Source organism: Microtus oregoni, unplaced genomic scaffold (genome assembly GCF_018167655.1).
Source record: "Microtus oregoni isolate MIOR12 unplaced genomic scaffold, Mior012 000015F_ref0000493, whole genome shotgun sequence".
NCBI classification, from domain to species: Eukaryota; Metazoa; Chordata; class Mammalia; order Rodentia; family Cricetidae; genus Microtus; species Microtus oregoni.
This window is the reverse complement of record NW_024543074.1, coordinates 9,104,896-9,127,530: the sequence shown is the minus strand read 5'-3', so window position 1 is coordinate 9,127,530 and position 22,635 is coordinate 9,104,896. Positions and strand designations below refer to the sequence as shown.

At 42.7% G+C, this 22,635-nt stretch overlaps 1 protein-coding gene across 1 annotated transcript in view; it reads right to left on the bottom strand.

The window, feature by feature from the left end:
- Positions 1-22,635, bottom strand: part of Ankfn1 (ankyrin repeat and fibronectin type III domain containing 1) — a 148,688-nt gene that overhangs the window by 47,990 nt on the left and 78,063 nt on the right. The window contains exons 6-11 of the mRNA XM_041665598.1: positions 21,990-22,087; positions 19,337-19,427; positions 13,371-13,478; positions 5,673-5,772; positions 5,171-5,303; positions 4,568-4,684 (exon numbers count right to left, since the gene is read on the bottom strand). Coding sequence (XP_041521532.1) covers positions 4,568-4,684; positions 5,171-5,303; positions 5,673-5,772; positions 13,371-13,478; positions 19,337-19,427; positions 21,990-22,087 — 647 coding nt within the window. The remainder of the gene's footprint in view (positions 1-4,567; positions 4,685-5,170; positions 5,304-5,672; positions 5,773-13,370; positions 13,479-19,336; positions 19,428-21,989; positions 22,088-22,635) is intronic.

The window sequence follows — 22,635 nt, the reverse complement described above, 5'->3', positions numbered from 1 at the left end:
TATGATCTGAATATTCGATAGTCCCCCAACAGGCTCATTGAGAGGTGACTAGACCATGAGGATCTGATCAGTGTACTCTTCCATTGAGAGATTCATAATTTGATGGCATTTTTGGAGGTAATGAAAACTAGGAAATGAGGCAGGGCGGGGACGTAAATTGAGAATATTCATTCGGAGGGTATAGTGTATCCCCAGCTCTTCATGGTTTTTGTGCTTTTTGGTCACTATGAGGTAGCAGCTCCCTCTGCACATGTAAATGTTGTCATGATATTGTCAGACCAAGTAGCAGGACTAGTCAAACTGGGCGGAGGCCTTTGAAACTGTGAGGCAAAACAATGTTCTTTCCCTCTGTAGAGTGTTTATTTTGGGTGGGTCAGACTGACAGAAAAGCTACCTAGTAGAATCATAGGTAGAATTCACCATCCTTTCTTTTCTGTTCTCGTCTTGTGCACAAAATTCTTAGGATGCATCTGACTGTACTCCGTGCAACTGAAATACCTGTTGTGAGACATGGCTCTTTTCTTTCTGTGTCTCTAGGTCTTTTCATAGTGCACAGGAAGAGCTCAGTAATAGCTGAATTACCAAACATATTCCTTAGTACACAGCACATAATTTACAATTGATAATACTGAAGTGGCCATTTTAATAAAGTTATGAGTAAAGTCAACTTATGATGGCTTTCTCTCAGATTCAAAAATGTTTTCTTTCCTTTCTTTCTTCCTTCCTCCCTTTGTTTCCTTCTCCCTCCCTCCTCCTCTCTCCCTCCTTTCCTCCCCCCCTCTTATAGCCCTTGGTGGCCTAGAACTTGCTATGTAGACCAGGCTGGCCTTGAACTCACAGGCCTACCTCTGCCTCCAGGAGTGCTCTGATTAAAGGTACATGCTACCAGACCCAGCTGGATAGGTTTTCTAACAAGTTGAATAAGAAAGCACTAAAACCTTCCTGGTATTCTTCCTTGATAAAAAAATGATTTGGATAGTTAGCTTTGGGGGAGGGGTTCCTTTGGACCCAAAAGGAGGAATAGATGGTGGTAATACCTGTCATGCTATGTTAGGCAACTTGGGCCCTAATGATCCTATGTGGTAAAGTGGGAGGAGACCTGTGAGATGTTTAGCACAGACAGAAGACCTAAGTGAGCTGCAGTCAGCTGTAGCCAGGAGGCACCATTCTTAGTGACTTTATTTAGTTTGAGATGGCATGAAACGTTAAGGAAGCCCAGAGGGGAGAAGAAAGACAAGGAAGTGACGCAGTGCCAAACATTGCTCTGAATGAAAAGTGAAGGTCGTGTGGGAGAGACTGACCTAACTCTGAGTCCAGAGAGAGACTCCTCGAGGAAGTACAGACACCAAGCTGAGACCTAATGGCTGTGTAGGAATTAGTAAGGCAAAGAAGTGAAAGAAGAGAGGATGCTAAGCCGAACGTGGCATGTAAGTTAGCAGAGGAGACTGAGAAAGACAGATCGGAAGCTGTGCGAAGACCAGGAGAGGACGGCAGTTTGGCAGCCAAAGATTGTGTAAGTTTCAAGAAGCAGAACAGGACCAGCTGCAGCAAATCCTGCTAGGTGTCGGTAGCGAAGAGGGCTCACGAGTGTTCATTGGATTTAGTGACACTGAAGATATGGGCGGGATGGAGAAAAGTTTCATCAAGGCATGCTACAGTATTTGGGGGTTCTCTTAAAGACTACAAAAGTAGGTGTAAAAGCGGATATTTATTTAGAATGAAAAACAAAAATCCTCTCTTTCCCTTCGTTCCTCTGCCAATACTGGAGAGGCGTGGTATAGAGCTGGTATATAGGTGTAGTATAGAGCTGGTATATAGGTGTAGTATAGAGCTGGTATATAGGCATGGTATAGAGCTGGTATATAGGCATGGTATAGAGCTGGTATATAGGCATGGTATAGAGCTGGTATATAGGCGTGGTATAGAGCTGGTATATAGGCGTGGTATAGAGCTGGTATATAGGCATGGTATAGAGCTGGTATAAAGGCATGGAATAGAGCTGGTATAAAGGCATGGTATAGAGGTGATGGGATAATGAGAGGGTTGGTGGCAAAAGGGGATATAAGTAATTCTTCCAAGAAAGTTAGTGTGAGGAATGAAAAATGATTATTTGGTCACTGAAAGGTTATGTGAGGGAACTTTAGGCATGGGGTTAGCTTGAAGATGAGTTTTTTTAAAGGTTTTATTCTTTATTACCTTGAATTATGCATATGTGTCCCTGTGAGGGTTTGTATACATGGATGTAATGCCCATGGAAGGCAGAGGTGATGGATCCGCCTGCAATTTGAGTTACAGGTGGTTGTGAGCCACCTGATGTGGACTTAGGGAACAAACTCAGGTCCTCTGCATTAAAAGCAGTACGTGTTCTTAATCACTGCGGCACCTCTCCAGCCTGAGATGTGTGTTATCAATGAAGGTAGAAGAGATGAGGTTCAGAGCATGCATAGAGGGGCAAGCCTTTAGTTGGGAGGGTGAGGCTGTCTAAACTGTTGGAACAGGGGCATAAAAGAGAAGGTGAGTGTCTGGGCCAGTCTTGGAAATTCGGTGGTGGAAAACCATTTCCATCTCTTGGAAAATTAGTGACCCTGTCACCGTCATTGTCGTCAGGATGGAGAGTGTGGGCAATGGGAAGGGTGTGGGCGAGTGAAGAAGGTTTTTAAATACTTGCTTTATAGTGTGAGAGAGCAGTTCCCACAGAAATGCAGCAGGGTTGTTAGACGGCATCCTGGGTGAGAATGGTACCTGTGTGTGGAGGAGAAAAACTGCCAGGCCTTTTCAGGTATCCGCGTTGCTTCCTTCCATAAATCCAGGTGAAACTACTTCAGCATAGACAGGTTGGATTGAGCTAGGCTTAGTTTTTTTTTTTCTAAGAGAAAAATCTAGAATATTTTCAAGGAGCGATTGTGATGAATCATGGAATCTCAGCTGGATAAGGAGGGAAACACAGTCTCAAAGGATGGTGGGATGAGAAGTTTGGAGTGGGAAGTGAGGCAGTCCAAGAGGGTTGTGGTGGGGGTTGGGCAGGTCCACACTGGCTGTTGAGGTATCCCTCAGCATCTGACTGTATGGCTAGCAACAGCCTGTCCTCAGGTTGCCAAGGACACGCAAGTGCTCAAGGAAGATTCCAACTAAACACAACCAAGGGTTTAGCTTGAAATTCCAAGGTGGGTCAGTCTGTGGTCAGGCATTTCCCAGCTGGATGGTGAGCAGGGAAAGGGGCCGAGCCTCTTGGGAACTTCTTTCTCTTAAAGAAAAAACAGTCTGGAAGAAGATGGCATAGCCCAATCAAGTGGGTGGGTTGGTGATGGAAGGATGTGCTCTGAATTTAGCTCCAGCCTCATGGCCCAGCTCCAAAACCTCCTCTTGGAGTTGTAGGCGGAGATTCTCAATTAAGAGTGAGTTGTAATGAAGAACACTACTAAAATGTGAAGCCACTGAGGATACAAGACAGGTGATGGTCTATGCCGTGGAGTATAATACAGAGGGGCAAACTTAACCTTTCCTAGCAACCTGTCATTGTTATGCATTTTATGTGATATTTTGCTTGTGCAATGGCAAATAAGGTTTGCCTGAGGATCAGAGTGTGTTAGTCATAGAGGTCAGACAGTGGTGGCACACACCTTTAATCCCAGCCCTCAGGAGGCAGAGGTAGAGGAGTCTCTGTGAGTTCAAGGCCACCCTGGGCTTCCTGAGATTGATCCAGTCTCAAAGAGAAACAGAACCAGGTGGTGGTGGTTCACACCATTAATCCCAGTACTTGGGAGTCACATGCCTTTAATCCTAACACTAGGGAGGTGGACACAGGAAGGGTTATGGCCGGGCAGAGATAGGAATATAAGGCAGGAGGAGTCAGGAGCTCAAGGCATTCAGTCTGAGAACTTGTAGAGACAGGATACCCTATTCAGTCTGAGGGTTTCCTAGAGATGAGAACTAGTGGCTGGCTGCTCCCCCTAATATCTGACTCTGGGTTTTTATTATGAAGACCAATTAGTATTCACGTAACATTCTTGGAATTGTAGGTGGAGATGCAGCTGGAGGCGTTTTACGAACCTTTTTTATACCATGGTTGATATGGGTCTGCTGTCCAAATATAGTGCAGTTTCCCATTATGCAAATTTCTAGAGATTATGATAGACAGCTTCGTAAGGAGATACACATCGCTGGCACAGGCTCGAGGTTCTCTTAAGAACCCCAGCTTCATATGCAAGCCTCGGCTTTTCAGAAGCAGCACTCCAGGGAGCTGCTCTGACCCCCATTACTCTCTGTTCCCTTCATCTGCTCAAGCTCCCCTTATTCTACAGATGATAGATGTGAGCCCTTGAAGAACTGAGCTGGCCGATTAGTATCAAATGGAGAACTCCAATCTCCCCACTCCCTCTTTAGGATTCCATATCAAAGACCAACATGAGCAGGCACATTGTCAAAGTGTCCAAGAAGCCTTCTTGTGGCCAGAGATCTGAAAGAGGAGGAAGTCCATCCTTCTCTTTTTTTCAGGTAAGATTAGTGACTCAGTTCAAATTTGAAGACACTTTCCTTAAGGGGTCTGAGCTCAAGTCTGGTCCCTCACCTGCAGCTGGGCGGTCGCAGCAAGCATCTTCTGCCTTGTTTGCAGTACTGTGGATGAGGACATGGAGATGGGCATGCTTTGTCTTAGCCACCTTATGTCTTCCCACATACAAGACAGCTGCAAAAGAAGTCACGAGGTCATATCACCATCCAAGCCAGTGAATGATTTAGGTCGTGGTATCAAAGCAAGGCAAGAGAAGGAAACCTGACCCCCCCCGCCCCCCGATATTTGTACTCCAGTCCATTTTCAGATACAGATGAAACCACTTTTTGATCTCTGTCCAATTGGAAAAAGATCTGAATGCTAATGAAACAGTCAGATCTACATTTTAGTCTCTGCCAAATGAACCCATAACTCTGAAGAGCGGAGACACAATCTGACAGGATACACGCGTCTTTGCTTTGAAAATGGAGTGGAGATACTACTTCAGACTTGGGGGAAAAAATGACACAGGGCACGCTGGGGCCATAAAGGATCTTGAGATAATTTACTCCCACCCCAAAACTTTGATCGCGAGAGACCCCCTCAACTAAAGTTTCAGAGATTTATGTGCAGTAACCCTGGTGCGAAATAGGGAAAAAATGAAACAAGAACTCAGTGTACCTTCGTGAACCACAGAAAGTCTTGTGTAATAGAACTGGCGTGAGAGTCATCTATCTCAACAATTGGTATTTGATCTTCATTGGTGACTAACATATTGTCTTTATAATAAAATATAACGGCTATGTAGAGTCCTCTACAAAGAAAAAGAGAGAAAAGAACAAGTCTTCAACTGCTTGCTTTACCAAAGAAGTCTTATGAGATTATACATAATTACATATGCATATATACATATACATATATGTATATATGATTAAATATGTATATATATAATTAGTTCATTTTAGACATGTTGCAAGCTGAATTGAAAATATACCTAAGAACATATTTTTGCTCTGTCTCATAAATTTACTGGCTAGAATTCAAGATTGGTATCTTGCCCAAATTCTCAGGAGAATTCATTCTTTTAATAAAAATACAGAATTTATACTTGGTTTCCACTCAGAACCCATCTAGTTCATTCCTCAGATGCTAGAACTTCCTAGAAGAAGTGTTTAGGACCCACCGTTTCAAGGTCTTCACAAATTTGTTTGAGGAATGGAAGAGGTGCTTCAGACTCCTCGACACCGACTGCTTGCGGCCCGTGGTTTGCAGTTTTGAACTTTCTGGAATGTAGAAAGAAGCTGCAGTGCAAAGTCCATCTGACAGGTCAACATTTCTGCTTTGCCTTCCTCTCTACCTCCTGGCCTTCCCGTGTCCCTGTGTGTCACTTACCAATCTCCAGCTTGTTGTTTCTTCAAGAAACTTGTATTTATTGAGATATCAGTTGGCTATGGCCTGAAATGGAAGCGCCCCTAATAGGCCCATGTTTGGAATGTTTGGTCTCCAGTTAGTGGAGCCTGTTTATGGGGAATGGTGGTTTGGAGGCTTGGGAGGTGAGGCCTGACTGGTCGGAGGCAGGCTACTGGGGCCAGGCCCTTGGGAGTGTATTGTCTATTTTCTCTCTTACTTTTCCCCGCCCCAAAGAGTGACTGACAATTGTTGTTATGCACCCCCGCTTCCATGATGTATGAGTGCCTTCGCCACCAACGGGCGAAGATCATGCCTTCCTCCTCTAAGTGGTTTCTGCCTGGCCTTTTGTCAAAGTCGTGTAAGGGTAATTAATACCCGAGTAAGTGACTCAGTTAATGAACAGCTCTTCACAAATGTTGAGGTGAGCAGTATTGCTATCCCAGGGAAACCACTTCAGGTCTTCAGTTTATACTCTCAGGGTAAGCGCTTTCCTGTCGTGTAAGATGAAAAGAAAGGCAACCAGTTCCTTTTCCTCTTCCCCCTTTACCGCCTGGCTTTTTAATCGACACCATTTCTCACAGCTTTCAAAGTTCCCCTTGTTAGTTTATATATCCAATTAAATCTTTGCCTTTTAGAGCTAATATGATCACACTGCAAAAGATCTGGAGACTATAAAAAGAAAACCAAAAGAACAAATTTACCCAACTCAACCCACCACTTCATATAACCACAATTAACATCCTAAGACAGTCTTCTCTAGTATATGTGTTTACTTATGAGAGTATCTGTAGGTAGTAGAGAGGCCATCCTCAACAGATAAATCCACAACATAGTCTCTGCTTAGGGAATATCACAGAAGAGGGGATGGAAAGATTGTAAGAGCCACAATACCAGGAAGTCTATTTTAGAAATGACTGCATAAACAAAACAGGAACAACGACAACATCAATGAACATGTTAACATGGAAAGAGGGAAATTTCTCGAGGCCCCATCCCTAGAGAAAGATCTCCAGGAAACTAGTGATTTCTAGGAGAAGTATAATTCGCCTCTCCCAGGGAGGAGACCCCTTATTGATAGTCCAGTGCTGAGTGGTCAGTCTTAGAATTTTATACACACCAAAACAAAATGGATTTGGCAGGTTGTAGTTATATATGCACATACATATGCATATATATATACACATACATGTGTATATGTAACTAATTGAAGATGTTTTTAATTTGAGGAGGGGCATGGGAAGAATTCAAGGAAGGATAGCAGAGAGGAGCTAGAGGGAGTAAAGGGGGAGGAAAGTAATGTAAGCCTATTTCATTTAAAAAACAAGAAAAAAAACAAAAAAAATGTATGTATGTAAAGATAGGTCTCAGTATTACCTTTATTGCATAGATAAAGGGATTGACTGGAACTGAGAAACAGATGGATTGTCTAAAATAGCAAAGCCCGGTACCCAAAGAGACTAAATAAATCATTTTTGGAAAGTGGCTGTATGTGTCTTCTGTAGATGTGAGTGTGAGCATGTTGTCTACATCTTCTTGCCCATTTATAAACTAGAGTTTTCCCTGATAGCTGTAGTAGAATCCCCAGATGTCTGCAAACAGTGTTTGTAAGCAATGCTCCATGAAGTTAGGTAAGATGCTCACCTCTGTCCCTTATTCTGTTGTATGTAGTGAAGGGGAGCTGAGGTTATTAGTGTCATTTCTGAGTTTTGGTGGGCTTGTTTCCAGGAAGAGAACAGAAGGCCCAGCACTGCTGTTAGACAGAGAAGCCTGGGGTGCAGTGACATTTCATTTATATCTTAATAAGTAAGGCTCGCTTGAAGATCAGAAAAGTCAAACAACCACACCGGTCAGCTTTGCAGACCAGGCAACAATGACACACAAGTTTAATCTCAGTAGCATGTCTATCTTGCCATAGAAACTAGGTGGTAGTGTTACATGCCCTTAATCCCAGAACTAGTGAGGATTATAAGACAGGAGCAGACATCTCTCAGTCTCATTTTGAGATTCCTGGAGGCAGGATCACCATTTCTGGACTGAGGTCAAGGTAAGAGCCAGCCTGCTTTGCTTTTCTGATCTTTAGGCAAGCCTCATTTATTAAAATACAAATGAAATGCCACTACATTTCCCCTTTTTGTCTCAAATAAAAATATCACAACTATAATTCTTGCTTGATAACTGTTTTATATATGTAATTTTATTAAGTTAAAGCTAAAACCTTCCTTTTTAATTAGACAGAAAAGGGGAGATGATATGGGATGCCCTTCTTTATTTGTGTTGTTTTTATTGGTTGATGAATAAAGCTGTTTTGGCCAATGGCTTAGCAGAGTAAAGCCAGTAGGGAAATACAAACAGAGATATATATAGAGAGAGTAGGTGGAGTCAAAGAGACTTTGGTAGCAGCCAAAGGAGAAAGATGCCAGAACATTACCATTAAGCCACACCCTCATGGTTATACATAGATTAATAGAAATGGGTTAATTTAACATGTAAGAGCTATCTAGGAATACACCTGAGCCATCGACTAAACAATGCTATAATTAATATAGCCTCTGTGTGTTTCTTTGGGACTGAATGGCTGCCGGACAAAGTGGGACAGAAACCTCTCTTTACACTGGGAGGATGGGCCATGGTAGAGGCCCACCCAGTATGGCTCTGCCTATGATCCTATAGGAATAATTGTATAAATACATGTGTATTTATATCAGCTTCAGACATGACACTAGTAATAATTGTTCCTGGAAAAGAAAGGTAAAATGATTTCTGTTTCTGATTTGAACATGAGTTTGGATGCTAGAGAACAGTGCTGCTGTTCAAGGCTGGGAGTCAGCATAGTCATCACTTGCCACTCTGTCTAAACCTTACCAAAATTAGAATAAGCAGTGAAGGAAATGGATTCTATAAGGGCAAATCAATGGGACAGAAGACAGCAGTAAGAAAGTAAGAAAGATGAGGGATAAATGCCCCAGTGAACCACTGAGAAGTAGCCTGGTCCACTTCGTAGGCTCCATGGCTTCCAGCAGGGGGAGGGGACACATATGTGGTGTGGGAAGTCCTTCTGTCTATGTGTTGCTTGGATTGGTTAATGAATAAAGAACTTCTTTGAGTCTATAGCAGAGCAGGGTGGGGAGGAACAGAGCTAGGTGGGGAGGACTGGAATGAATGCTGGGAGAAAGAAGGGCGGAGTCAGAGAGCCACCATGGAGCCACCGGAGATAGACATGCTAAAACTTTGCTGGTAGGCCATGACCTCATGGTGATAAACAGATTAATAGAAATGGGTTAAATTAATATGTAAGAATTAGCCAATAAGAAGCTAGAGCAAGCCGGGTGGTGGTGGCACACGCCTTTAATCCCAGCACTCGGGAGGCAGAGGCAGGCAGTTCAAGGCCAACCTGGTCTAGAAGAGCTAGTTCTAGGACAGGAACCAAAAGCTACAGAGAAACCCTGTCTCAAAAATCCAAAAAGGAGAAGAAGAAGAAGAAGAAGAAGAAGAAGAAGAAGAAGAAGAAGAAGAAGCAGCAGCAGCAGCAGCAGCAGCAGCAGCAGCAAGAGCAAATGGGCCAAGCAGTGATTTAATTAATACAGTTTCTGTGTGATTATTTCCAGTCTAAGCTAGCCAGACAGCCAGGAACAAACAAGCAGCCTCCTTCCAACACATATATAGCTAAAATTGGAAATTTCTGAAATCTGTTCAAAATTCAGACTTCTTGATTTCCTCCTCTACTGCATAGGTAGACAAAGACCCCTTTCCCACCTTAGATGAAAGTTAGAATCTTGTCCTTTACAAAGTAAAACAAACAAGAAAAAAAGTCAATGAACTATAAAACCAAAGCCCCTGGAGTAGGAGACAAGGAGATTCCAGGACAACAGAAAATGGGATGGCAACAGGGATGGTACTAGATACTAAAACTGGTAACTAAGTGAAAGTTTTCACATAGGCTATCTACCCATTATGTTTTCAGAACACACATACGGAGAGTTCTTTCAAGGCAGGAGCTTGGAAGAAAGTTTTTGGGAGAGTTTCACCAGAGAATACACCCCATGAAGACACTGGTGAGTTCCCAATGATCACGTGACACCCGTTCACCTGACACTGAAGCCTGTGAATCAAGCTCCATGCCCTCAGAGCTCCCCAGGGCCTACTGATCTCTCTTCTTTCGAATCTGAGCAAACCCTGAAGGCCTTTTAGGCAGTTAAAGGACATACCCACCAGAAAGCACAAAGGTCAGTTGGGGGTAAAAGAGAAAGTCTGAAGGGAGGCTGTGTTGAGCAAATGCAAAATGAACAGAATAGAGCTTGTCATTAACATTCGGAGAGACAAGACAATGCTGAACTTATACTAGGAGTTTTAATAGTAGAACCTTGGGAATTAAAAAATGTCATCAGGAACCTGAAAATCCAGCAGAAGGCTTAGAAAATGAAAATGATTGTTTTTTTTTTTTTTTTTTCGAGAAATGAGCAAAAGAATGTGAGGATAAAAACTCGAGGGGAATACTAAAGATGAGGAAAGGAATTGGGCTAGGTGTGGTGGCACCCAGCTGATATCCCAGCACTGAACGTAGAGGAGGGAGGATCACTGCTAGTTTAAGGCCAGCCTAGTCTGTATAGGGAATTCCAAGGACTTTATGCCGAGACCTTACATCAAAAACAAACAAAAGCAAGGGTGAAGAAGGACATCAAAAGGGCTAGTTTAGAAGATTTCAGCCTCTAACTAGCAAGAATTCTAGTTAAAGAGAAGAGAGGCAAAGGCGTGATGGTGGAAGAAATAAATGCAAGAAAATAAAGTCACACAATTAAGGATGTAAACTTAAATAAGGGGAGGGCTTGGAAGGCTCTGGTTGGATAGGGTTGGGGGAGGAGTAGAGATGCTTCCCATTGCTGCTGCACTGGAATCTACTCTGTCTTGGTGAGGATCCCAGCTCAGCACAGCGGCTTCCCCTGGGCTGGCTGGGTCGAATCTGTCGCCTCATTTCCACCTCCTAACAGCACTGCAAGTTACACAGCCTGATTTTCTGGCAATGTGATCAGGGCTGGGTTAAATGCTCTTCCCAATGTTCTAAATGGTAGAACTAGGACTTGGGTGATTATTTTTTTTTCTAATTGTAAAGTTTATAAAGGTTTATGTCTCCAATAAACCACAGTATCTCAGTGTAGTGAATATTCAAAACAACAGCTTCAGAGTTCTCTGTAAGCAGTCTTTACGCAGCCATTGCATGTCCTTTGAAACAGTAATGCCCATGTGTCTTAGAAGGGTTCTCTTTTCAGTGAACTGATTTATTTTATCTTGACGGGCCATAGGTCAGCCTTTCCCAAAGTTAATGCCATGGAATCCTAATTCTATGGCAAAGGTTTCATACGGCTGAAGAATCTAGAGGATGCTTCTTTACCCGTGTTTGCTGAGTTCTTTGCTGCAGCCTTTAAATTTCTGGTGTCTATTTTACATTTCCACGAGAGGGCTGAAGAATTTGGTGTCTTCTCATCTTCCCTAACCTGAGCTCTTAAGGGTGGCTGCATCTCTCACATTGTATTATTTCAGTGCCAAGGATACACTTTAACAAATTTAAAAAATGTCCCTTTAGGGGAAGGCCTACCTTATTCTTTAGTTTCCTCATTCCTAATATTATGTGTACAGCTATGGTTCAGGAAGGGGTACGTGCATGCATGTCAAGAGTTAGATGGAGGGAGCTGGAGAGATGGCTCAGCGGTTAAGAGCATTGCCTGCTCTTCCAAAGGTCCTGAGTTCAATTCCCGGCAACCACATGGTGGCTCACAACCATCTGTAATGGGGTCTGATGCCCTCTTCTGGCCTGCAGGCATACATGTAGAAAGAATATTGTATACACAATAAATAAATAAATGAATATTTTTTTAAAAAAAGAGTTAGATGGAAACTATAGAAATAACTGAGTTATTCAGAAAATCACTTCTTGGCTGTGAGATAGTAATCATATAGTAATAGGGAGAGAATCTGAATCCTTAGTAACATACAAATCAAAAGACAACCCTCCTGGTCTCGGGCAGTTTCAATTTCCATCCTCCAGAATACGAAACACAAAGTGGCTACGGATTGCAAGAGAGCCTCTGTCCAATCGCTGGACCACCTTTGCTTTCATACAGGAGCCAGTGGGCAGGGATGTGATAGAGAGGCAGAAAAGAGAGGACCCCCAGGTAACACGGCACTTGATGAAAGAAGTCCCAGGAACCCAGAACTGAATGGACTTTGGTCAGTGTAGAACGGTACAGGTCTCCTTTTGGTGTGTGTGTGTGTGTGTGTGTGTGTGTGTGTGTGTGTGTGTGTGTGTGTGTGTGTCAAGCCTTCCTAGAGATCCAGGAATGAAAATCCCACTTAGCTTTCTTTCTCCAGCTGCTCTTGTACATATTTACATCTCCTAACGAGCCTCTCATTAGAAAAACACCATTTTCTTGCAAACACTTGTCCTCCTCTCCTGCGAGAGCCAACGTTTCTGAAGGGCCCTGTTGTCAGGGCTATACAGTAATTGGGAAACTTTTTGCTAATGCTAAGTTTGATTTATGCCTCGTCTAAACAGCAAGAACAGCATCTTAGTTTGAGCCCTGGGTTTTTTACTCAGCTGGCTCAGCAGGGCCCCAAATCTAGCGAGCCCAGAGTAGTTGGAGATCTGATGGGAGCATGGAAAATGAAAACTTTATGGAGGCTTTAATTCTCCAAATAAAACTAAGTGCCTCTTCCACGAATCATTACACAGATCAGAAACCTGACCCTGGCCCATCTGAGCAGCCCAAGAAACAGAGACGCTTTTAAAAGCATCTCGGAGACTGGGTGAAGTGGGGCTAAAATCGAGAGGAGGTGAGCCCTACGGCTGCCCAAACAGTGGAATGGAGGAAGACAAAAAAGTTCAAGGTGGGATTAAAGTGCAGGAAGACAAAAAATGAGGCACGGCAGGAAGACTGGACACGACACCACAAATCCAAGGCTGTAGCTTGGCATTATGACCTCGGGCAAATCAACTTAGCCTCCCTTGCAATGGCCAAAGTGAGGATGAAGTTGGCATGGTGGATGTGAAAACGCACTGTAAGCTAGGCTATCTATAGAGGTGAAGGCTTGTTGTGGATGTCCTTGTTGGAGCTCCCTCCATGATGCTTTGGGGGTAAAATACTGAGGAAGCTTGTCTCAGAGGACCCACAGAAGAGTATTGTGAAGCCAACTCAGAGAGAAGACAACAGTAGTGGAAGCTGTTTTTTTTTTTTTTTTCCTTGTGCCGATTTTCAAACTTTTTGTGTGTAGAGAAGGAGAGAGGAAGGGGAGGAAAGGAGAGGGAAGGCTCCATGGAAGGGTTAAAGCAAGATAGTGCTGTAAAGTGATTCCAGATGTACAAATATTAATATCTCTTTTTCCCTGATGAATGAGAAGGTATGACCCAGCTAGGAAACTGCTAAAATTACCGGCGCCACCGAGACCTCAGTCGATGGCCCAGTACAGATTTTATCCTTACCCCGGCAGCTGTAATGCTGATGAAGGGCTCGGACCTGCTGCAGCAGGCTCTCTAGAACTTCGCTCTGTCCCCTGTGTCTGGGCTCTCTGTCGTCATAGTCTTTCCAGTCTATTGAACAAAAGAAACAAACAGAGGGAGATTTTAAAGCAGACGCAGCCTCTGCCCTGCCTTGCCTGAGGTGCCGGGGTTTTGTGTTCACTACCCACAGGCTCCGTGGATGAGCACCCAGCACACGCAGAACTGGCAGGCGATGCCGACGGTTTGGGAGCTGCCATTGTTCGGAACCCTATGCAAAACAGTAATTGTGGTTGGCTTCTTGTGTTGGGCAGTTTTTGGGCAAAGAGAAAATAGTACTCAAGAGCCAAAAGAAATAGGAAATTTGGAAGTCCAATATCTGCTCTCCTAGCCCTCGCTCCCCTTTTCAGCATCCCCTGTTCTGGTCAGTGCTCCTGTTACCTCTTCACCAGCACCCCAAATTTCAACAGGATTTCACAGTAGGAAAGATGGGTGTGTGTGTGTGAATGTGCAGACTAGATGAAATCCACAGTTCCAATGCTTTTATTGTAGGTTTCACACTTTTGGCCAAATTGACATTTCTTTCCAAGGAAAGAGCCCATGTCAGATGCCAAGAAATAGAAATCTCCATTTTGCTCTAATGAATGTCTGCTTTGGTTAGCTGGCACAGCCGCCCCTGCACATACTCCGAGCCACCAACCACCCTGTCTGCTCAGTCTCTAAATATACAGTATTAGCTTACATGGCAAATTTAAATTGCAGTCCACACTGAGATTTTCTCCCCCTTCTATTTTCATTCCATTTGGCTATAATGATATCAAGAGTAATAACTCATATGGGACTAATGTCAAGATTGCAATTCTGCTGTTTCCATCTCTACATTTCCCCCAAGCAGGTCAGCCACTTCATTGTCCATCCCCGCTCCTATTCTCCCTCCTCTACTTTTTCTTTCTGAGTGTTTCAAAAACAACGACTTTGAGTCCATCTCTGTGAGGGCTAGTCAGAGAGGCCAGCCAGTCTCAAATTCCCTCCCTGAAAGTAGAGTCATCTTCATTCAGACACTCAAGGATTTCACAGCAGGGAATTCTGAGCATCTTACAGTGGTCCATCCAAGGTCCAGGATTGTATACATTTAGGAGGGACACCATGGGGGTCAGCTAAGCCCAGAGAAGGCGCACCTTAGAGCAGGTAGGGTAATGTAAAGTTAGGTCGTGGCGTCCGCCACACTCCAGTGTGAGTGTTGGCTCCTCCTGTCCCCAGTTCACTGCAGGAAAGTCCTTTGTATCAACAGGACCTTCACTCCCTAATTTGAAAATGAGGACGATGTCTGTCTCGTGAGAGGTTTATGAGAATGAAATGAGGAGGATAGTAGGGACCTGGCCCAATGCCTGGCCCATGACAGGCATTCTGTAAATAAGACTTGAAAGCCATTCAATATGGAAACACTAGTTTCTTTCCCATCTGATGATTATCTAGGAAGAAGAGGGCCTCATAGATTTTTCAAGCCCTTCTTCCTTCCCGTTCTCTCCTATGTATAGTTCATTTTTACCTTGAGGAAGATGAAGCAGAGATACCCCTTTCCTACTCCAGACCAGCCTCACTCAGCGCAGAGACCCGATCAGCCACGACAGCCTAGTGACCTTGTGTGTTGTGTTCATGTTCATTTTATTATACTGTACATATCTCTTTCTTTCTTTTGGGCAAGAGAGTTAGATCTTAGTTGGAGTTTGTCTGTCTGGGCTGAGTTGTGGTCAAGTCTGGAGACAGAAGATTGGCACAGGTGCCTTCTGATCTTTGTGGGCAAGAGCCATGACCGAACTTCTCTCTGCCTCATTTGCCTCCTCTGCAAAGCCAGTTTTTAATCTTTTCGGGGGGATGAGACTGAAATGAAAGAGTATGAGCCAAGTAGTATCCTGGGCACACAGGAAATGCTCAGTATGCCGTTGGTGAGGCATCGGGAATACAAGCATGCTGGTGTGCAGGAAGGCTGGGACATCTGAAGTTTAGAGAAATAACTGCTAGAGACCTTTAGACTATAGCGCTGCTCACATCTGGACACAGAGTAAACATCATCGTTGCAGGCTCGCACGGGTCATTGTTCCTTCAGTTGCGGGGTTGCCTTTCAAGTGCCTACGGTACAATGAGGATGAGCAGGAGACTGAGCGGGAGCAATTCTGGGTGACTGAGTTAGTCCATGGACCCGAGCGAGCTAATGCGTTCTAATGAGTCTTAATGCTGTCATCAGTCCAGGCAGGGGGTGGTGGAATGGGTCTCAGCGTCTCAGCATAGCCCTATTACACTGGAGTTGAGCTGGATCTGATGACTTTACGATACATACAAAAATTGCCAATGCTCAATGGCGGCCCAAAGCGAGGGTTGAAGAACGCCAACGTTTTGGAAAGAATGAGTTTTTTTTTTTTTTCTCAGAGATGTTTGGAAAGTTCTGATGGCTACATAAAATAGGAGACTGCAGGGATGCAGGGGAAAATTGAAAATATATTAAGAACTCAGGAACCTGACAGGAGTAAACTTTGCATGGTAGGAAAAGAGCAGGCCGTGCTACATAATACAGCTCACTGTTCTGGAAATGAGACACTTCAATTGCAACACAATGCAGGGCTTACATTCACCGGCCATATCAGGGTTTTCCTGATCGTAACTCAGACAAGCCTGTCTGGGCGCTTTTCTCTTATTATGTACCATACCATATAACATAAGTCTATAAAAACACATTAAGGCCTTTTGTAAAAATATAAAAAAAAACGGTTTATAGCGTACTGGAACATATTACCAAATTTCCAATTACTCTGTCATGTTAGAGTACATTGTCCTCTAGTAAATATCTGAATACTGATACATGTTACATCACAATGTCATACTGTGTTTATAAATAGAATGAGAGTGTTTTTATATTGTTCTTTCCAAGTGCTATGGCATATCTGCAGCAACTCCAACCATGTGCTAGGCTTTCCACTCGTTGCCAGCTACCCTGGCTAATCAAACACACGGTTTTCGAAGGCATTGCTAGTCACAGTGCTAATTACCAATAAATAAAAGACTCCTCTAAGGCCAGAACAACCATTCTCATCACTGAAGAGAGGTCTATGCACAGGCTTGATAGAGTGGGATGTGTGCCTAGAACAAGCAGCGTATAGAGCCCAAACATCTGAGCTTTAGAGGTTAATGTATCATATGCAGACCGGAATTGTGTGGGGTGTACCTTTGAGATCATTTTCCCTCCTGTGCCTCCAGGTTAACCAAGACTAGTCTTTTTTTGTGCTTTCTAATGCTCTATCTCTAATAATTCATATACCTCTACCTTACCAATAACATAGGTCTCTTGGTGCCTTAATCTTGCAATTCCCAGCACAAGTTTCTGATAAGCCTCCAGCAATGGAAATATCCAAACAAAACCAATGATGAAAGCCTTAAATGCAGAGGGAGTTGGGGGCTGTGGAGAGCATTCGCATTGGTGGTCCGAGGCTGTGTAAAACCCTGCATAACACTGATTCTACTAGAGGTGGTAGGCATGGTTGACTGGCCTTCTGTCTACTTTTCTGCCTGATAAAAGGGCTCTAGTTACCAAAGGAGACATGGACGAGTCTTGGACAATTAATGTTTGAAACATGGTTTAGCTAGGTACCAGTGATGTGGCCTCCAAATAGCCTCCATCTGAATGTCAGTTCAAAGAGTGGACTATGTATGCTGGGCGGTGGTGGCGCACGCCTTTAATCCCAGCACTCGGGAGGCAGAGGCAGGAGGATCTCTGTGAGTTCGAGACCAGCCTGGTCTACAAGAGCTAGTTCCAGGACAGGCTCCAAAACCACAGAGAAACCCTGTCTCGAAAAAAATAAATAAATAAAAAAATAAAAAAGAGTGGACTATGTAAATATGCCTCTATGTTAATGGCTTCCCCATCAGTCAAAGAGATCGAGCCCACTGTGTAAAGTTCTTAGCTTCATGCCGTGAAAGGAATGAGTCTGTCTTAGAAAGGTTATCTCAGATGGTGATAGTGCTACAGACGAGAATGACCATGATGCTGAGTCACAAGGCAGCAGGGAAGATTAAGGACTGTGGTGAGGGCAAGGAGAGACCCTGCACAGAAGTCTCCATTTGTCACCCGATTCCTAGTTGTCTTGGGTAAAAGGCTGTTATAACATTTGAAAAATATAAACAGGAGACACATAAACTCATAACCCATGTATCTACTGTTAAATGTATGTGTACCTGTGTGTGCATGCAGGTGCACACATGTATGTGCGCATGTGGAGGCCAGAGATAAAACTCAGGTGTCTTTCCTAGTTGCTACCCATCTTGGTTTTAGAGATAGGGTTTCTCACTGAGCCTGGAGTTTTCGAGACAGCCTGAGCGCCTTCTGTTTCTGTCCTGTCCCCAGCATTGGGATTACAAGTGTGTGCCACCACACCTGGCTTTTTGAATGTGGGTTTGGGGGATCAAACTTAGGTCTTCTTACTTCTGTAGTAAGTACTTTTCTAAGTCAACCATCTCTCCAGCCACTGTTCAATTCTGAGAGTGAGCTAGATGTATCCTCGTAATTTAGGTAAACTAATGGTTAAATGAACGGAATCCCTACATTTGGTATTATTATTATTATTTTGTATAAAAACTATACTGTAGGATTTTTTGTACATTCAGAAACAATGGGTTTTTCAACACATATTTTTAGTGATTGATCATGTTTGGTTCTTTAATATGGATGTTGAATATGCCTCACTTCACTATTACACAAATATTGGGTATTTGTTTTCTTTGTTATGAATGACATTTAGCTACTATTAATATATCACAGCAGTGCATAGTTTGTGCATCGCTGTTTATCTGCATCTCTCTCTTCTTAAACTAGCTCCCAAGATGTTAGCTGAAGCAACGGAAAAGGCTATCCGTAAGACATTTGAATAAGAATAATAATTACAAATTACATTCCATAAATGATTAAGCAGTTCTTGCTCTCACATGGTAGTACTCTTAACTATAACATTAATGACTTTTTAAAAAGATGAAAATAGAGCCCGGAGCATCGGGCTTGTTGTAAAGAATAGCCTACTCTCTTGCATGTCTGTAGTTACTGGTTCTGGGTAATTATATATATATATATATATATATATATATATATATATATTATAATATATATATATATTATTTTTTTAATTTTTTTATTTTTGGATTTTCGAGACAGGGTTTCTCTGTGACTTTGGAGCCTGTCCTGGAACTAGCTCTGTAGACCAGGCTGGTCTCGAACTCACAGAGATCCGCCTGCCTCTGCCTCCTGAGTGCTGGGATTAAAGGCATGCACCACCACTGCCCGGCTGGTAATTATATTTTTTGGTTAACAGGGAGTTATACCAAACATGCCAGGCATGCATTCTTAATCTTCAAGTGGTTGGAAGATGTCTTTGCTGGGTTTCTCGGCCTCCACTACAAAGGTTGGGTGTTGTGTTTTTTTGGGTGGTGACTGTTAATGAAAAGGCTTTTTCTCTTAGCAGAATGTCAGGTAAGCCAAGATGTTTGATTTCATTCTTATAGGAGATCAGTGTCATGTGTCAAGTGTAGGCCAGGAAAGGAAGACAAGGCCTAAGATGGACTGCATACTCAGGGCTGGCCACTCTCATGGCGTCTGCTCCATCCCTGAAAAGCCCTGTGACATGAAGTGATTTAGACCCATTCTATAGATGTTGGATTGAGGCTGAGCGTTTCTGTAACCTTTGAAGGCTACTACTACTAATGAAAGACACCAGTGTCGGGAAACTGTTGTGACTCCAAAGGCCTTCTCCTCTCCCCTCAGCTGCCTTTGTGTGAGCATTTCTGCAGATCGTTCTTCTGTTGCCCAGCTGCTGCTGTGCGAAGCTGATGAGGGGGAGGGGAGCTGGCAGGGACACCTTAGGGATGGAGTAGTTGAGCATGGTGCCATCCTGGAAGTAGCTACCACCTACTAGAGGGAGAGGCACACGCCGGCGTTGTGGTCTGAGCTGGTCCCCATCCTTTCATGTTGTAAGCTGAGACTTGAACAAAATACTGCTGGCCCTGCAAAGAATTGAAACAGGAAGCTGCATCAGGCATTATAATTCATCATGTTCATATTTGAAGGATTCTTACTTTTTTGATTGAAGAATTAAAATATCATGTTTTTTTTGTACTGACTCCCCACACCCCTAAATTATATACTACTTCTATCATCTATCTGTCTGTCTATCTATCTATCTATCTATCTATCTATCTATCTATCTATCTATATAAAAGTATACATGCAAAAATTGATTTTATATATACATATATCAATTTTTTTTCATATAATATATTGTGATCACAGTTTCCCCTCCCTAGCTCCTGCCAGATCCTCCTTGCCACCCACCCAGCTTGCTCTTTCTTTTTCTCTCTTTAGAAAACCAACAAACAAGTCAAAATAAAAAATAAAATAAAAATAGAAAAACAAAACAAAAAAATCCCAAGAAACACACACACACACACACACATGCACACACCCCATAAAACCACAGATTCTCACAACCCACATGGTTCTGCAAGGCTTATTAACAACAGCAGCCTCCCACCATCACTTTTTTCTATTTATTTTCCCCTCCCTAGAGGCAACAGGCACCAATATCCTTAGCTGGTCAAATTACTGTAGAAAATTAACAAGCTACAATAAATATCTTTGCAGACCAACGCATGAAGGCAGACTTCATTCTCTTAGTGACAGCATAGTACTTCACTACGAGCAGAAGCCTTCATCCTCTCAACCAGTCCCTCACTGGTGGATTCTGAGATTCTTTCCATTTTGTGTTACAATAAATAATGCGTCTATGAATATCTTTTACTCAGCTGTTTAAGTAAGAAAAAACCCTCAACTTTCTGATGTGACTTAATTTTAAAGCCACTATTAAAAGAACGGCCTGTAATCTTTAGCATCTTTTTATGGGATTAAGAATTAAGAAGCTAATTTTTGCTTACTGATAAAACATTCTCTAAAATGTTTTGTATGGTTTTAATGTTTGCTTTGCGGTTTCTTTTCTTCTGTTTTTTTCCCCCTACTTTTATTTATTTTTTTCTGGGAAACCAAAGAGGTGTTAGAAAAGTCAATGTTGGATGAATGATTGCTTACTGCAGATGTAAAATGGCATTTGCATTAAAAAAAAAAAACCTTTGTGGAGACGTTGCTAGGATTTCAATGATATTGCCTTACCATGTGATGACGTTAACACCTTTTTCTCTAACATTGAAAATTGGGTTTTATGCATCTCAAGGTTATAGGAATGGCCTAGTTCTATAAATTCACTTCTAGGCATTTATATGCTCAGTATAATGTCTGCATCACTCTCATTGGATGGCAAAGTGGAAAAAACATCATCCCTAGAGAAGCTAGTTTAAGATGTCAGAGAACTCCTCTGCGGAGAGTTTTCCATTTTTATCACGATATCACTCTTTCTTTTAAGCAATGGAAATTCCCTGGGGTCCCTCCTGGCCTCCTTCCACCATGCGAGCCATGGTGTTGGAGCCAGCCTTCTGCTGATAGCATCTCTGGGGCCACCCACTCCGGGGGCTTTGTTTGCTCTGGTAATCCACAGTTCTGGTCTCTGGTATAGACATGCGATTAGGACTAAAAGTCAGGATTCTTGGTGGTGACCAAACCACCAAGAATTCTCTTAGAATAAACTGGATGCCGTTGGTTGATGGCAGCTTTTTAATGCTGGGTTTCAGGATTATATGCTACAGATAACTATTTTAATTGGCTAACCTCTAAGAAAACAACAGAAATATCTTTCTGCTCCTCCCATATGAAAATCTTAGGATATTAATTATTTGAATTCTATTTTAAAAGTTTAAGGTTACTCTTAAAAGAGCTTGCTTTAACATCGTATTTTTTATCTTCTGAATTGCAATTGTTTGAGGAAATTCAGTCCCTCTGTCTGAACAGATTTGCTAGGTGTTTTTATTTTTTTTGCGTTTTGGATGTTCATTTGTGGTTCAAAATTAGCAATTAATATTTGATTTTAGATTGGTTAAATAAATAAACACGGCTAGTTGGCTAGTTCCAGCTTTTCAGTCACAATTGAAGTTGGTTTACGCTAGCTACATAGAGCTTGTACCTTTGCCATATATAGTTTCTTTTCTGTAGTAGCAGATTTAAGCAGGTTTTTTTTTTTTTTTTCTCCTTTTAATCAGGGGAAAAGGATTTCTCTCAGGAAATTGTGTGACTCCCATTGATGACTGATCTCAATGAGGCGGTAGGGGTGAGGGCTAGATGAGGCTGTTATTTTTACCATCAGACTGGGAGTCAAAATTGGATCCCTCAGAGCCTTTGATCCCCTGCAGATTAGACTGTGATCCAGAAGGCAGCAGCTTTCAAGGCTCGCATGAGGCCAGTCTCTTTCTGATCTCTTCGAACATGGCAGCCGACAAAGTGGTTCATGCTGTCTGCTTAGCCTTTTGTGAGACTCAGATTATAGATACCAGACATATCACACTTAACGAATGGCAGTTGTTGCCAGAGGACCGGGTGTTGGCCGTCACATAGAGAATAGGCATCTGCTACCAGCATCCCTGTGTGAGAGGCAGGGGATAGCACATCTATCAGGGGACCCTTACCGTGGTGAGGCCTGTGATTGTACACTTTAGGGTCTGCAAGTTGTCCATGATGATCTCCCCAGCCAAAGGGGAAAAGTCTTTAGACATGCTCCATTCCACTACGGGGAGGGGGATAAAACAAGACTCAGTCACGTGACAAGCAACGCTGCAAGAAACAGCTTCCACCCCCACCCTTGGCCCTGCATCCTCAGATAGCTTACTGTTCTCCTTGGATGTCAAATCATTTTCCAAGTCATTTTTTTTTAAAAAAGATGAGCTCTTCTCTGAGAGAAAAATAATCCTCATATATATACCTTATAAATTTTAAAATCTTGATAGATACAATTTATATGGTAGTATGCATGCATTTTATGATCTTAATGTGAGATCTAATACATATTAAATATGCATTTGTTAATGACAGGGATGTGTTCTGAGAAATTCATTATTAGGTAATTTTCTTCTAAGAACACTGTGGACTGTACTTATACAAACCTAAGCCAATGTGATGCACTAGGCTACAGGCATTTAGCTTATTTTTTATTGATAAAAAATGTCTACTGTGTGTTTGTGGGGTGAATGGCCCTGATTTTTGTCCATGAGACCATTGCTATATGAAGATACCATGTGTCTGTGCACACACAAACACACACTCAGGCACAGTCAT